The 15753-nt window shown below is 42.6% G+C and overlaps 1 protein-coding gene across 1 annotated transcript in view; it reads right to left on the bottom strand.

Moving 5' to 3' along the window:
- Positions 1-15753, bottom strand: part of Slc44a5 (solute carrier family 44 member 5) — a 132002-nt gene that overhangs the window by 57593 nt on the left and 58656 nt on the right. Inside the window, exon 5 of the mRNA XM_017803341.1 lies at positions 6872-6956. Coding sequence (XP_017658830.1) covers positions 6872-6956 — 85 coding nt within the window. The remainder of the gene's footprint in view (positions 1-6871; positions 6957-15753) is intronic.

The following is a 15753-nucleotide window of genomic DNA, read 5'->3' as shown; positions in this document are numbered from 1 at the left end:
GCTGCTGGGGTAAAAAGACCCCAAAGAAAAGTAGCCAGTTTCTGGGCTAAAAGTCAAAATGTCCTTGGGCCTCTTAGCAACATCCTCTGTTCCAAAGGCCAAAAATCACAAAAGTATCTAATCCTTAAAAGATTTTAGGGTCCCCTCTTCAGAGGGCGGGATGTTAGAGTAGCCAAAAGCTCCATTAAAAAAAAAGAGAAGAAGAAAGAGCACAAGAAGTTACCAGAAAAAAGTGATGGGGAGATATGGGAGGAGATGGAGGGGAGGGAGTTGATCAAAACACCTTATATGCATGTATGAAATTCTCAATAAATTATTTTTTAAAAAATTAAAATACACAAGCCCATTAATCCCCTCCCAAAAAAGAAGACACACATTACAGTGGAGGGCGTGAACTGGGGTTAGAAATACGGGGGTGAAAGTGTGGCAGCTCTGAGAAATACACTGTATAAAATTCCTGAATCAATAAAAATATTTTTAATTTTTAAAGATTTACTTTTATTATGTATGTGTGTACACAGGTGTTGATCTGTGCACACGCATGCAGGCACCCCACAGGGGTCAGGAGAGAGCGTCAGATCTCCTTGAGCTGGAGTTATAGGCAGTTGTGAGACTCCTGACATGGGTGTTGGGGACTGAACCTCTCTGCAAGAGCAGCAAGCACTCTTAACCAGTGAGTCATCACCTCAGCCCTCTGATGCTCTTTTAATATAAAGACGTTTCCCATGACTATGTGAACTAGTTGATAAGTGTATAATTCAAGATTAATTTTGTCTAGTTCATGCATAGTCAGGATTAGAATCTTGCTTTGTTTACCATATGATTGTAATAGTTTTGAGATGTTCTGTATATTGATAATGTATGCCAAGAACAACCATCTGTAACATTGAATTTTCCACAATCTTGAAAACACAGTCAGAGCTCATCACCACAGGAGTAATAAGAGTCCAGAAATCTACCACCATTAAGCACTACTGAAGTCTTTCACCAACACCGTCTAGACATGGGAAAAGAGGTCTCCCTAAGCATTTGTTCCACGGTAATGAACCTGGGGCTTATCAGGGAAGATCCATGGAGCCACCAGGAAGCAAACGCAGTCTACATAGTGATTCCATTAGAAGACAGCAGGGACAGTATGCTCTGTTGGTTTTATTTTGTTTATAATTTTTTTAAAAGAAAAGCCATTGTGAGCCATGTGAGCTGTCAACTTCTGCGCATCTGTCAGTTCAGCTCCATCATAGAATCCTCCAGACCTAACCTTTTCTACCATCTGCACTCAATCTTTGATAATTATTCTTTTTTTAAGTTTTCAACATTTATTTTATACTTTCATGGTAATGATGAGCTCTAGTTTCTCTCCTCTCTCTCTCTTTTTCTCTTCTTTTTCTTTCTTTCTTTTTTTTAGGCAGGGTCTCATATAAACCAGGCCAGTCTTGAACCAAATACATAGCTGACCTCTCCTCTCCTCTCCTCTCCTCTCCTCTCTCTCAGACATGCTAGAGGTCCCACAGTTGAAGAACTGTATATAGGGGCATTGACAGCATCCAAAGTGCTCACGCATTTTGTAAGGAGGTCAATATCATCAATATGAATATGAAAGGTTCATTCTGACTGGACTTAAGCTGGACAAATCATTAACACATTAGAGATAGCTCATAGACGTTTTAGCTTTGACATTTTGCTCATAAGAGGTTGAAAGACAACTGAACTAGTCCCCCTGTTGGATACATTTCAGTGGATTTACTAAAGTGAACTTGAAGAGCAAATGTTTTCATGGGCTTCATATAGTGACCGGCACGGCTTTGGAGTCCACATTCTACACTTAACAAATACATGCACAATTTGTTCTAGACACATAAAAGTGTTGGGTATATAACACATAAAAGAAAGCAATTGGCTGGAGAGATGGCTCAGCAGTAAGAGCACTGGCTGCTTCTGCAGAGGACCCAGGTTTGAGTCCCAGCACCCACATGACAGCTAACAACCATCCTAACTCCAGTTCCAGGGAACCCAGTGCCCTCTTCTGACCTCTGTGGGTACTGTGTGGCATGGGTACACATACATGCATGCAAGCAATACACTCATAAACTAAAATTAATAAGTAAAATCGTTTTTTAAAAAAGAAGGAAATTAAGATGGCAAAACGAGTTTATTAAAGAGAATCGCATCAAATATCATTCAACACAAATGAGCTTTAAAAATAATCAACATAGCAACTGATCTTTAGTCTTTCCCTCCATCAGACCAATCTGTTCATTTCAAATACAGTGCTGATTAATAGCAATCAACATATAATTAGCCGACGAAGAAGGTCACACTGAGGTTGGCTACCCTAGTCGATCAAAGACTGTCCTTCAAGTACTTGTGACACATGTTTGGATCATGTTGGCAGCTGTCAAAATCACAATGCGTAAAATATAGCTCTAGATCCACCGCTGCCTGGCTGACTAGATGCTGCACGGTTGAAGGAAAAAAAAAAAAAAAAATCGCAGACGAGCTGTGCTACTCTGAACCACACGGGGCACTGTGAATCTAGTTCTTTATCACTATTCCTGCATCATCAAGTCAGGAAAGTTTAACAGTGATTCGATAAGGGTTTGATGGCTGCGAGAAAGTTGCATGAAGATTCAAACACTGTATTTGCTATGTGAAAAGATGACCTAGTAAGCTATCTACGAAACATAAGAAACAACATGTCCTTTTGTTTCACTAAAGAACTGTAATCAGTATGGTTCAGTGGTAAAGCTTGTTACCTCAAAGTAGGAAGATGTTCATTCATTCATTCATTCCATAAATATTTATTGATCACCTACTCTGCGATGCTGTCTGTGCTGGGAACATACTGGAGAACAAAACAGGAGAGTCTCTACTTTCAAGCTCTCTGCCTTCTGAGATGAGGAGAGCGCAAAGTACAGGCAAAATGTTCCTTATAAAACAGGGAAATGCTATGAAAGCTTAGAGAAGAGGCCCCAGAGTGAGAGGCGGCTGGGTGAAAGCCCAGTTTTAAACAGGAAGGTCTTGGGCTGGGGAGGTGGCCCAGCAGGCAGTGCACATGCATGAGGATCTGGGTTTGGATTCCCAGCAGCAGCACATCTGTGAGCTCAGTGCTAGGGAAGCAGAGACCAGAGGACCCCCAGAGCTCCCTGGCCCTCTAGTATAGCCAAATCAGGTTCTGTGAGAAACCCTGTCTTACAAAACAAGGTGCAGAGAAACAGAGGAGAAACACTCAAAGTCACCCTCTGGCCTTTCATTCACACACATGCACACACATCTTCACACATACCTGCACATACAGATCTGACTAGGAAGATGGCATTTACAGAAAGATTTGCGTACTTGTTATCCAAATCATGTATCTTTCTGAAGGAGAAGTACTCTGGAGAAGGAGAAGACAAAATAAAGGTTCAGAGGCACTGGCTGGCCTGCATCCTTCAAAGAACAGCAAATGGCCAGTATTACCCAAGTACAGAGAGCAGACGGCCAAGGGTACGCAGGCCCTGTTGAAACAGGCTGGGCGCTCTTGGTCCAGGTCTAGCAAGGCCCTCACTCTGTAGCTGTCCTCTGCCACAGGTTGCTTCAGTGCTGAGCAGCGTCTAAAAGCAGTGGGGCCAGGAGGCAGAGTCTGGATTCTCTAGGTCCCCCTGCTCTGTGTGTGTGTTTCCCCGCTGTTCACCTTACTGGAGCAACACCTCTCAGCTGCTAGATCAACTGTGCTAGAAGCACAGACTGGGGAGGCAGTGAGCCTTTTAGAACTTCACAGGCCACTGAGCTCAGTGAAGCCATCAGGCACTCCTGGTAGGCAGAGAAGGGAAGCTTCTAGAGTCAATGCTGCCCTGAGACAGACACTTGACTCTTAACTGCGCCAGCACCCAGCTTGCACACAGCACCAGGTACATGACAGAAAAGATCACAGACTAAAGTTACAGACAACCACCCTTCACCTGACAGATTCCAGGATCAGAGGGCCCAGAGGAAGGCAGGACATCTTTTTATTTTTAGTCATTTTTTTCTATTGTATTTTTGGTATTGTTTTTACTTCATTTAAAAATATTTCTTATTTTTTCACTCCTTATCTTTATCTAATTATATTTGCCTATTTTATCTTTATTTTGTAATCAAATTTTACCTCTTGCCCTTTCTCTGCCTATCACCGTCTTCTTATTATTCTTTATTTATATTTAATCTTGACTTCTGTTTTCCCTCTCCTAGGCACCTTTCTTTATTTCATTCATTTATTATTATTTAATCTTAATTTTAGTGTCAGAGCCTAGTCTCCATTATGTTTTGTAGTTTTCCATTCTATGTGTATTGGTGGTAAAGTTGTTGGCTTGGTGTTATTGTTGCTATGGAGTTTGTTTTCTCTCCTCTGAGTAGTACCCTCCAAAATAAGCTTAGAAGAGAGATTTTCCCCCACAGATATACTAGTCAAAATGTGGGAACACAAGAAACACAAAAACAAGGCAAAGCCCTTCCGAAAGATCACAACTCCTCAATAAGTGAGTCCAAAGACCCTGAACTGGTAGGGACACCAGGCAAGAAATGGGAAAGTCTCTTTGGTAAAGGACCATGAGGAGGGCTTGAACAAACGGATAAAGTCAAGTCACAGCCTGGACGAGTAAGTCACCAACAGAGGAGGAATTCAGGGAGGAAACCGAGATTTTGAAAACACAAACAAACAGAAATGTTAGAAATGGAAAACTCAGTAGATAAAAGCATGGCCAGAGATTAAGTCGTGAAGAAAACCAAAGTAGAAGACAACGTCAAGGAAACACTATATTCCGACATCAATCTGGAAAAAATAGGCATGACCACAACTTTCAAGGACTCTGAGGACACGATCAAGCAACAAGACCCATGAATCCATGTGGTGAAGAAAGGAGCACAGTGAGCTCCAGGCCAGCTGGGGCTACAGGGAGACCCTGTCTCAAAAAGACCAAAAGAAAGAAAAGAAAAGAAAAGAGAAGAGAAGAGAAGAGAAAAGAAAAGAAAAGAAAAGAAAAGGGAGCCGGGATGGAAAGGAAAGTCACAAAATACTATTCAATACAATAATAGTGGGTGGTTTTCCAAAACTAGGGAAAGCTATAGACTTCTAAGTACAGGCGCCCTTGAGATCCCCAAATAGAAATGACCAGAAAAGAATCTGTCCACATTACATTATAGTTAAAAGCTAACACTACAGAACAAATTATATATATTGAAAGTGACAGTCCCTACATGCACACTTCCCAAAGCCAGACTTCTCAGCATAAATGCACAAAATCAGGAAAGGATGAAATGAAACTGTCTGTCTGTCCGTCCATCCGTCCATCCATCCGTCCGTCCATCCGTCCATCCATCCATCCATCCGTCCATCCGTCCATCCATCCATTCATCCATGAAGCCATCAGAGTAAAGAACGGTCAACCAAGATTACTTTATCCAGCAAAATTATCTTTCAAAATTAGCGGAGAAAGAAAGACCCTTTAAGACAAATACAACTGAAATAATTCAAGCCAACTAAGCCGGCCTTGAAAGCAACTCTTATACAAGAGAGACAGACACGGAAGAATCTAAGAACGTTGCTTTTACTACAGACACAGATGAGCAAACAAGGTAAAGGAATTAAAATATATCCAAGTCATCAAACTATCAAACTCCTAAGATACAAAAGAAAGAGTAGGCACTCACTAAGTCAGAATTACCCTCACCAGACACAAGGTGGTATCTCTGGAGGTCTGTGCTAAATTGATCAGCGTCTCAAAGGAAAAGAATCTAAGATTGAAGGCCAGTCCTCACCACTGCTAAGATGTTGAAAATCATAATAAGAAAAAAAACCTTGTGGCGAAGGTTCTAAGATGCTGGATTGTTCTCAGATGAGCATTCTCAAATGATTCATTCATTTAGATAGGCCCTCTGAGATTGCTAAGCAAATCACTTTCATCCATATTGAGCCAGGAATGGAGGCAGAAGCCCCAGTCAGCTATTTTAATAAAGTGACTTATTGGTCCTTTTAAAAGGTATTTTTTCTATCACCATGCGCTAAAGACTGCTATGTATTATCATTTGTCCTTTTGAATGGGATCTATGTTTTAATTTTCCTGTCCATTTCCCACTGAGCACTTCATTTCAGGACATGATGGAGGGAATCCTGAATCTCTCATAGATCTTGGACTCTGAGTTAAAGACAGTGTCATATGGGACTCTGGCCTCCCCTTTGGGAGGAAGGATGATGTGGAGGCTGGAGGGGAAAGGAGAGAGGATACAACTAACCGTCCACTGATATCTGTGCTTCATGTCCTGTACCCTGGGCTCACACTGACACGGCTTCAAGTCCTTCCTCCTTGCATGAGGTCTGACTATATACAACTAATTTATCTCCATCACTGTGGGGTAGAGTTGCCGTGTGCAACTCCGCTGATCCCGCTTTTGCGAGCAGGTTGCTTTATTCACGCACTCTGCGTCCTTCAGGAGACTAGATGCAAGTGACCAGGAGCACTTAAGGGAAGGCAGACCCACTAGATGGAAGGGGCCTAGAGGACAGCAGTCCACTGGCCACAAACATCTGCCCTGTGCTGTCATAGGGTCAACACGGTTGTGTCAAGTCACTGCCTGCTAGCATTTATTAGATACAGAAGGTACTGATGTTAAGAATGTGTATCAACCTTGCAGGGCCCCAGTTATTTATAAAAGTAAACGGTTAGATAAGATAATCGCTGTTCCTCAGTAACTCTGCAGTGATTCATCTCTGCTTGGTTTTGTTGTATGAACATGAGATCATGCTTGTGTCTTCCCACCATACATGCACAAACTTAAAATGGAATTTCTGCACTCTTTCATTCAGAAGTGTTAGGGACTGTTAGTAGCAGCAGCAAACCATCTCTCCTTCCCTTACCTGTGTGGTGGGGCAGTGCAGCCTTAACATCATGGAGGGATTCGTACATCTGAACAGGTTAAAGTAAAACAAAACGGGCTTATTCCTGTTAAAAGAAAAAGAAAACAGCATAAAAAATCTCTTCAGTGATTGTGGGAACGTTCTAGGAAATGTCAGACCACAAGCATTTTAACACGCTGCTTTTAAAAATTGGCTTCGTTTTCTGTAGACAGCTGCAACACGTTCCCCAAATCCCCATCAGGTTGCCTAATGATCAAAGCATCTTTCTGTAATTATAAAAAGTTGTAACAAATTGTCCATCAGCAAGGGACTGGCTAAATGCAAAATTGTACATGATAAAGTGGAAGATTACATTGCCATTGGAAATAAAGTTGATGAACATGTTTAATGAATGGAGACATTAATAAGACATTCATTTTAGACAGCAGCTTGCTAAAGAGTGCTAAAATATGATTTGACTTTATGGAAGCAAGTATCATAAATGATATACAAAAAGAAATTATAGCTAAATGTTGGGGTTATATTTATTCATTTAATTTTATGCCCTTATGGGTTTCCTAAACATAAACATGTATTACATTGGTAATCTAAAAAAAAATAACATGATACTTTCTGTTGAAAACAGTAATCAGTGGGAGTCAATACAGTATTTTCAATGGAATATTACCTTGTTGCTTGACATTCTCTTTTGAATTTCAATTTGCTCATTAGTAAAATGAAGATAATACCAGCCTAACCTACTTCACAAGGGGAAGGAAAGGATCTAAGATACTGTGTACTGAATTTAAGCATCCAACTTCAGTATGGGAAGAAAAAGATGGAGTGCTGATCGCAAATTCAGATTCCTGACTTCTCCTCAACTCCCAAGGCCCCAAGTATCTGGATACAGACTGAGGGATTAGAATTCTTTCCTCTAAGCTCCCCAGTGCATTCAGAAATTGCTGTTCTCTAAAGTACGTCTTAAGAATCACAGCCCTGGGGCCGGGGATGTAGCTCAGTTGGTAGAGTACTTGCCTACCTAGCATGCAGGAAGTCTTGGGTTTGACTCCCAGGATCCCATAACGTGGGTGTGATGGTACCAGCAATCTCAGGACTGGGAGATGAAGGCAAGAGGATCAGAAATTCAAGGTTGTCCTCAGCTACATAGCAATTTTGATTACCCCCCCCCCAGGCTATGAGAGATCATGCCTCAAAACCCAAACCAAACCAAAGAAATCAAAACCCCATAAAGACCATAGCCTCAACTACTTAAGAAGAAAGTTTCCTCAAACCTTGTCAGGCTAACTGTGCTACCATACATAGCATGAAAGGTACAAAGAGCTCTTGAGCTATGCTTTTCCTACTGATTCAGTATGGTCCAAATCTAAATATGTAGGAAGCCCTCGGTAAGAAATCTCAGCTAGCTCATAACCTCACCTCCACCCACTTCCTGCCCTTGTCACCTGAGCATAAATGGTGGGAAGGAGGAGGACTGGAGAGGAAAGTTGGAGCAGAGCTAAGGGAGCTTCCCTCCCTTCCTCCCAACATCAAAAGATAGAGCTTTGAGAGCCCCTGACGGAGACCTTCACCGGAATGGTGGCCCAGCATGCCTTTTTGCAATGGATCACCTCTACTGCGGAAGACCTGTTTCTCAGCCTAGTTGAGGAGGTAGAAACAAAACCACAAGAGAGCTCAAAGTGGACCACAGAGCAGAAAGCGGCGCGTGGCGGCCTGTCATGGCAAGACTCCGACTCAAGTAAACGGGCTTGGGCCTTCCTGGTGGTACTTTGTCACCAAGAGAGACTGGAGGGGAACCAGCAGGAACAGAATCGAAGGAGGGGAGCAGAGCCCTCTGGCATCTCACATCAAAGAACTGTGCAGTAAGGTTTCCCCTGTTCCTCATAAGAGAGGTGGAGTATAGATGCCCACCCCAAAGTGGGTATTGATAGCCTATCAGTTGTGTCTCCAGTGCAATGACAGCCACATTGGCACCGTGGCAATGACTATCAAAAAACCAGACACTCATCCTTCACAATATGAGGAAAGAGCCAGAACCAGAAAGGAAGAAAAAAGCTCCTTTATTGGGTCAAAGCTACGCAGAGGGAAGGAAGAAGTGACATTGAAATGCTTAATCTAGACCACACTAGGCTGCTAACAGTGAACAGTGTCTGAAAAGCTACAAGGTCTTCCTGCGACAGCAGACCAAGGAAGCGAGATGGGAGAGGCTATGGAGGCAATGACCGGAGAAAAGTCAACCCGCTTCATGTTGGTTTCTCAGCGGGTTCAAATGATTCAGACAGCTGGTTGTAAACCTATTCATAGTCCACACAGGGCCACCCGGAGACCCACAGCGCCGGCTTGGCTGTATCACCACTCACACAATCCCCCTTCCACACAGCCTCGTGTGGCCTGTGGTTCACATCTAAGTGAATGAGTGAATTACTATACATGGCAGCCCACAGAGTCCCCTAGAAGTTACAACTGAGAGTCATAAATCAGTAAGCATCAAGGCAAAGCTGGTTTATAAACTGAACTGTTTCGTAAACACCAGTTATTTACCAGGTACAGAGGGTCCCTTTGTCTTCCTTAAGTCCCTCTGATGCCAAAATGAAGCCATGAGTGCCGTCCACTTCAGCTAGTTGCCAAACACGGAATGAAAGAGATCACCTCCAAAGTGAGTTTTCAAGGGTCCTATAGGGTGCTCTTGAACTTTCAAGCACAAATCTGCGAGTCATTCTACCAACCTCACTGATATCCCCAAGTCTCAGGGGCCTCAGATCCTTAGGCGAGGTCACAACTCGAGACGGCTCTTGAGACAGAGCCTATAATGTAACGTAAGTTGTATTTATACCAAGAAATTACAAAAACGGAAACAAGAGCAAATTAGAGTTTGAAGATGATATTCTGAGCACTAAAGTCCTTATCTCTTCTGGAGACTCAGTAAAATGAGATAATGAAAGTTCAATAGAGAAAAAGCCAAAAAAAAAAAAAAACAACCAGCTCTGCAGGCGCTAAAGATACGGAGATTTGCTCACATCTGGACAGAATACACAGGAGAGTGTTCAGTGATTGACACACCCACAGGACTGAAACCAGATCTGCACTCAGAGTGGATAGTGAGGAACATGGTAAAGCAGGGACATGAACTGAAGGTTGGCAGACGAATCCTCAGCATAAACCAAGTTCTGTGCTTTTCCCGGACACCCACACTTTTCCAAGAACAGGGGCCCGTTCTGTTGAGTGAACTTCCAGAGTTCAGCAAAGGCTTTGGTGAAATTTGGTGCCCCAGCCTCCAGCCCTTCATATTACAGCATTTTAAAAGTCAGTGCCTGACATCTGATTTCTCACCAGGTCATGGAGGAATTTCACAGCCCCACGGCCCACCACTGGCCCAGTGCAGGCATTGCAAACAGACGTACAGATACAACAGCTACAAAAATTCATTCATCTGTCCGTCTTTCTCTCTTTAGTAACAACAGATAATCTATCGAGAGCATGACAGAGATCAGAAGACAAAAAAGACTAGAAGTACCAAACAAAAGTTGATTCTGGGTGAATTTAAAATAGTTCAGGGCCTAGAGAGGTCCTCTAAAACACCTCCAGGGTTTTAAAGGGTTAAAGAAATAACAGAAGAAAATTTCCCCTGATGAAAGCCATAGTCCTTCAGATTTAAAACACTTGCTGAGGGGTCTGGGGATGGCCCTGTAAGGTGCCTGTCACCTGAGCATGAGGACCTGAGCTTGAATCCCCAGAATCCATGTAAAGAGAGGCATGGTAAACACGTGTAAGCCCAGCACTGGAAGTAAGACACAGGCAGATCCTGGGAGCTCCTGGGACAGGTCAGCCTGGTTGCACTGATGACCTCCAGGTTCAGTGAGAGACCTCGTCTCAAAAAACAATGTGGATGGCTGGGCATGGTGGCGCACGCCTTTAATCCCAGCACTTGGGAAGCAGAGGCAGGCAGATCTCTGTGAGTTCAAAGCCAAACTGTCTACAGGGAGACCCTGTCTCAAAAAGACCAAAAATAAATAAATAAATAAATAAATAAATAAATAAATAAATAAATAAATAAATAAAACAAACCAGTGTGGAGAGCTAGAGAGATGCTGAGAGGTTAAGAGTGCTTACTGTACAACCATGAGGACCTGAGTTCAGATCCCAGCACCCACATAACAAGTGTGATCTCCCATGTGCCTGTGACCCTAGGGCTGAATCTGGCGGCAACAGTAAGATTACTGGATGCAGCCTAGCTGAGAAACACCAGCTCCAGGTTCAGGAAGAGATCTTGCCTTAAAGGCCTAAGGTGGGGGTGGGGGTGTGAACTGGAGGACACCCAGGTCTTTTCAGATTTACTTGGTTTGTATTTTAAAAGGCAATCATGCCTTTTCTCTAGAAGCCCCAGCTTATTCTCTGTTCCTTTAGCATAACACCACATTTTCACTATGTGGATGATGTACTTGAATTCCTCTAAATGGACTGGAGGTATCCCTCTTGGCCTCTGGGGCACACACAGGCATGCACACCTAAACACACACTTGCATGCATACACTATACTCACACACAATAAATTTATAAATTAAATAAAGAAATTAAAAATAACATAAAAATGAAGTGGAGAGTAATCCAGGAAGAAACCTAACATCAACCTCTGGCCTCCACATGCATGTACATATATGTTCACCTGTGTGTACATGTATATATACTCATATGACATATACTGTGCCCACGTAGACACACAATGATTCACCAAGAACTGAACAAAAATAATTTTATAAAGCACCTATGATTGGGGCTGGAGAGATGGTTCAGCAGTCAGAGCACTGGCTGTTCTTGCAGAGGACTTCAGGTCCTAGTACCCACATGGCAGTACATAATCATCCATATCTCCAGTTCTAGGGGATCTGACACCTTCTTCTGAACTCCATGACTCCTGCGCCCAGATAATATACTTGTACACTTAGGGACACACACATAAACTGCATATTTTAAAGACCTATGTTGAATACAGTTTTATTCAGCTGTATAGAAACATAAGACTATGGAATTTGCAGGGAAATGGATGGATCTGGAAAGCATTATATTAAACAAGGTGACCCAGACTCAGAAAGACGAATACCACAAGTTCTCGCTCATATGTATGTATATATATTACCCATAAGTAACCTATAGGCTACATAGCTAGAATGGCAACCACAGGAGGAGAAAGCTGTTTAGGATGAGCGGGGGAGGGCAGGGAATGTGACACATGAGACAGGAAATCAGGAGAGGTGTGTGCGGGGAATCAGAGGGGTGGGACAGAGCAAGGAAGAGGCCAGGAAGGGATCAACAAAAGTGGAGGTGAAAGGGGTCAAAGGGGTGGGGATAGAGGGGGGAGAGGCTAGTAGGGGATCAACAAAAACAAGCTTTGCCTCAAAATGCCATATGAAACCTACTATTTTGTACACTAATTTTTAAAAAATAAATTTTTTAAAAAGATATGTTGAATTGCAAGATTTCAGAACAACCAAAGTGAGGAAGTTATTGAAAAAGACTTTCAAAGAAAAGAGCACTAGGGGGCACATGAACCAGTCTGGTCTTGGACACTGTAAATGCAGAATGCAACATCCTCAGATTTCTAGGGGAAAATTATCTTTCAAGGCACAAATCTATGTAACTGAACCATCAATCAACCCGAAGACATGAAAATCAGATGAGAGAAAAAAGACATTTCTAGCAACTCAGCAAGCTTACCACCTGTGCTCTCTTTTCTCAGGAAGGTAATTGAGAATGTGCTTCATCAAAACAAGGGGTCAGTAAAGGCAGGAGCCACCCCAGAATATGGAAACCATGAATGGGCATGTGTATTAAAAGAATGGCTTTGTTGTCTATTTGAGGCTAAAATTTAACTGGGCATTTTGCACCTTATTTGCTAAATTTGGTAGCTCTAGAACTATGATTAAAGATCACAAGAGGCCTGTGGTCCACAGGTCCTATATGGACCAAAAGGAGCACAGCTCTGTAAGGTAAGTCTTCGGAGAAAGGGGCTCTGCAAGGTAGCCCTTTGTTATTGAGATGGCGAAAACATGTGGTCCTGATGATGATGCCTATTGTGTTAGATACTTGCCTCTACCATGAAAAAACACCTGACAAAAACAGTTTCAGAAAGGAGGAGTTTATTTTGGCTCACAGTTTGAGGGAAATGTCCCTGTGGTAGGGAAGTCTGTGAGGCAGCGCATCACACTGCATCCACAGTCAGGAAGCAGAGGGAGATCAATGCTGGTGCCCAGATCACTGTCTCCTTTTTAGGCAAACCAGGAAATGGAACCTCCCACATTTAGGGTAGGCCTTCCCACCTCAAATTATCCTAATTTAGAAAGTCCCTCATAGATATGCCCACAGATTTGCTTCCATATGGATGCTAAATTGCATCAAGTTGAAAAGATTAACCATCAAAATATCAAGATAAAATTTATAGCCAAAAAAGGTGTTATTAGAATTTTATGTGGAGTGCACATGAAGAGGCTGTGTGTTGCCCTATGTTGAAAGAAACTAAAGTGTGGGCTGATCCTATACTGCTATTAGTGCAAAGTTTGATTTTTGTTATCAGGAACAGTGTGGAAATAAAAACAGTGTTCTGACGGTGAAGAAAGACAGCAGATCGGTATCAAAGCCCAACTCTTGATATCAATCTACCCAAAGAACGTGCTGGATTCTGTTGAAGTTTTGGAACTGAATGGAAATGTGAGAAATTGCTCCATGCAGGTTGAAGAGTGAATGTAGACAGTGTAAGGTGCAAAAGAAAAAAACAGAGAGAGTGTGGGGATGACATCCTCCTGCATAAAGAGCACTTGGAGACACTGTCAGGAGTTAGTTGGACAAGTAGAGGGTCACTATTAATCAAATGTGTACAGTACTTTAATGCAACTTTTAAAAATGAAACCAAATAGGAGAGTGGGGTTGGTCACAGACTCTGATATGGAAACACCTGTCATTTTGTGAAAGTTTCTTCAGTGAACCGAAGACAAGACCATTGCTGTTTTTCCTTAGATGTGCAGTCAAACACGAGGCTTAAGACGGGAGAGCTTTACTATCTTGATCCTGTTCCTTCTCTGAGCCTCGTGCTGTGGAGACCTCGTTCAGTCTTTCCGACTCCGCAGCGATGCATCCATGTTCCAAGTCTGTCCCACATGAGCTGAAGTTTTTCTAGTAGCCAGAAGGTGGCATTGCAATCAATCAAATATTGCTTTTTAGTGGAAATCTCAAAGATAAAAAAAAAATCTGTACTCCAAATGCTGTTAACAACTTCCCCAAGCTGAACAGGCAGAGAAGGTCCCACACCACCCGCAGCACCTGCTCCCCTGTGAAGCCTGGGCTTCATCTGGTTTGTAGAAACCCTCTGCGTTTCTCCTTCTTCTTCTACATACACAAAACACAAAAGGCCAAATTCTCCATTCCACGCAGGACTTGGCCCACCAGGAACACGGGTTTTAAGCTCAGTTGTAGAACTCTCTTCCACTGAGGAGACTAAGAGCACAGCCAAGACCAGCGTGATTGAGCACAGACACTCCAACAGTTACAGCCCTTGTCCCTGCTGGGGACTGTCTAAAGTGCTCGCTTATGCTGAGATGTACCATGTACCCGACACAGGATCACCTGCACTTATTTACTGACTTAGTTTACTTAATGATTCCCTCTACCAGTTCTCTTGAAGACTTTTAGCCCTCAGTTTAACATTACATGGAAAATCCATTTTAATGCATCTAGTTCTGACGGTGAAGAAAGACAGCAGATCGGTATCAAAGCCCAACTCTTGATATCAATCTACCCAAAGACCGTGCTGGATTCTGTTGAAGTTTTGGAACTGAATGGAAATGTGAGAAATTGGAGACAGCAGATCGGTATCAAAGCCCAACTCTTGATATCAATCTACCCAAAGAACGTGCTGGATTCTGTTGAAGTTTTGGAACTGAATGGAAATGTGAGAAATTGCGCCAGAGGTCAACTTTAGATGTCATTCCTCAAGTGCCATCCACCTTCTTTTCGAGGTGGGATCTCTACCTGGCATGGCACTCACCAAGTACAATAGGCAGCCACTCCATGCAGGTTGAAGAGTGAATGTAGACAGTGTAAGGTGCAAAAGAAAAAAACAGAGAGAGTGTGGGGATGACGTCCTCCTGCATAAAGAGCACTTGGAGACACTGTCAGGAGTTAGTTGGACAAGTAGAGGGTCACTATTAATATAGTCCTGAAAATCTAAAAGTATGAGAGAATCTAAAAGTAGCAATTTGACCCTCAGACATAGGAGGAGGGATATTAAGGAGATAAATAAGTTTTCCATAGAAGGCCGTTGATGGATGCTACCTACAGTTAATAAAGCACAGGCTATAAGAGTAGGCAACCCATTGAAAGAACATTTTAAAAACTAGAAGACCTAAAACTAGAGACAGAAGAGTGTCTCTGTGGGATGCAACTGAGGCAAAGGGTCAGGATGGGAGACCGTTCCTTTTATTACAGGCTTTTCATTACTTTCAAATGTGTACAGTACTTTAATGCAACTTTTAAAAATGAAACCAAATAGGAGAGTGGGGTTGGTCACAGACTCTGATATGGAAACACCTGTCATTTTGTGAAAGTTTCTTCAGTGAACTGAAGACAAGACCATTGCTGTTTTCCTTAGATGTGCGGTCAAACACGAGGCTTAAGACAGGAGAGCTTTACTATCTTGATCCTGTTCCTTCTCTGAGCCTCGTGCTGTGGAGACCTCGTTCAGTCTTTCCGACTCCGCAGCGATGCATCCATGTTCCAAGTCTGTCCCACATGAGCTGAAGTTTTTCTAGTAGCCAGAAGGTGGCATTGCAATCAATCAAATATTGCTTTTTAGTGGAAATCTCAAAGATAAAAAAAAAAAAAAATCTGTACTCCAA

This window comes from Nannospalax galili, unplaced genomic scaffold (assembly GCF_000622305.1).
Source record: "Nannospalax galili isolate Female #2095 unplaced genomic scaffold, S.galili_v1.0 scaffold387, whole genome shotgun sequence".
NCBI classification, from domain to species: Eukaryota; Metazoa; Chordata; class Mammalia; order Rodentia; family Spalacidae; genus Nannospalax; species Nannospalax galili.
This window is presented reverse-complemented; position numbering and strand designations above follow the sequence as displayed.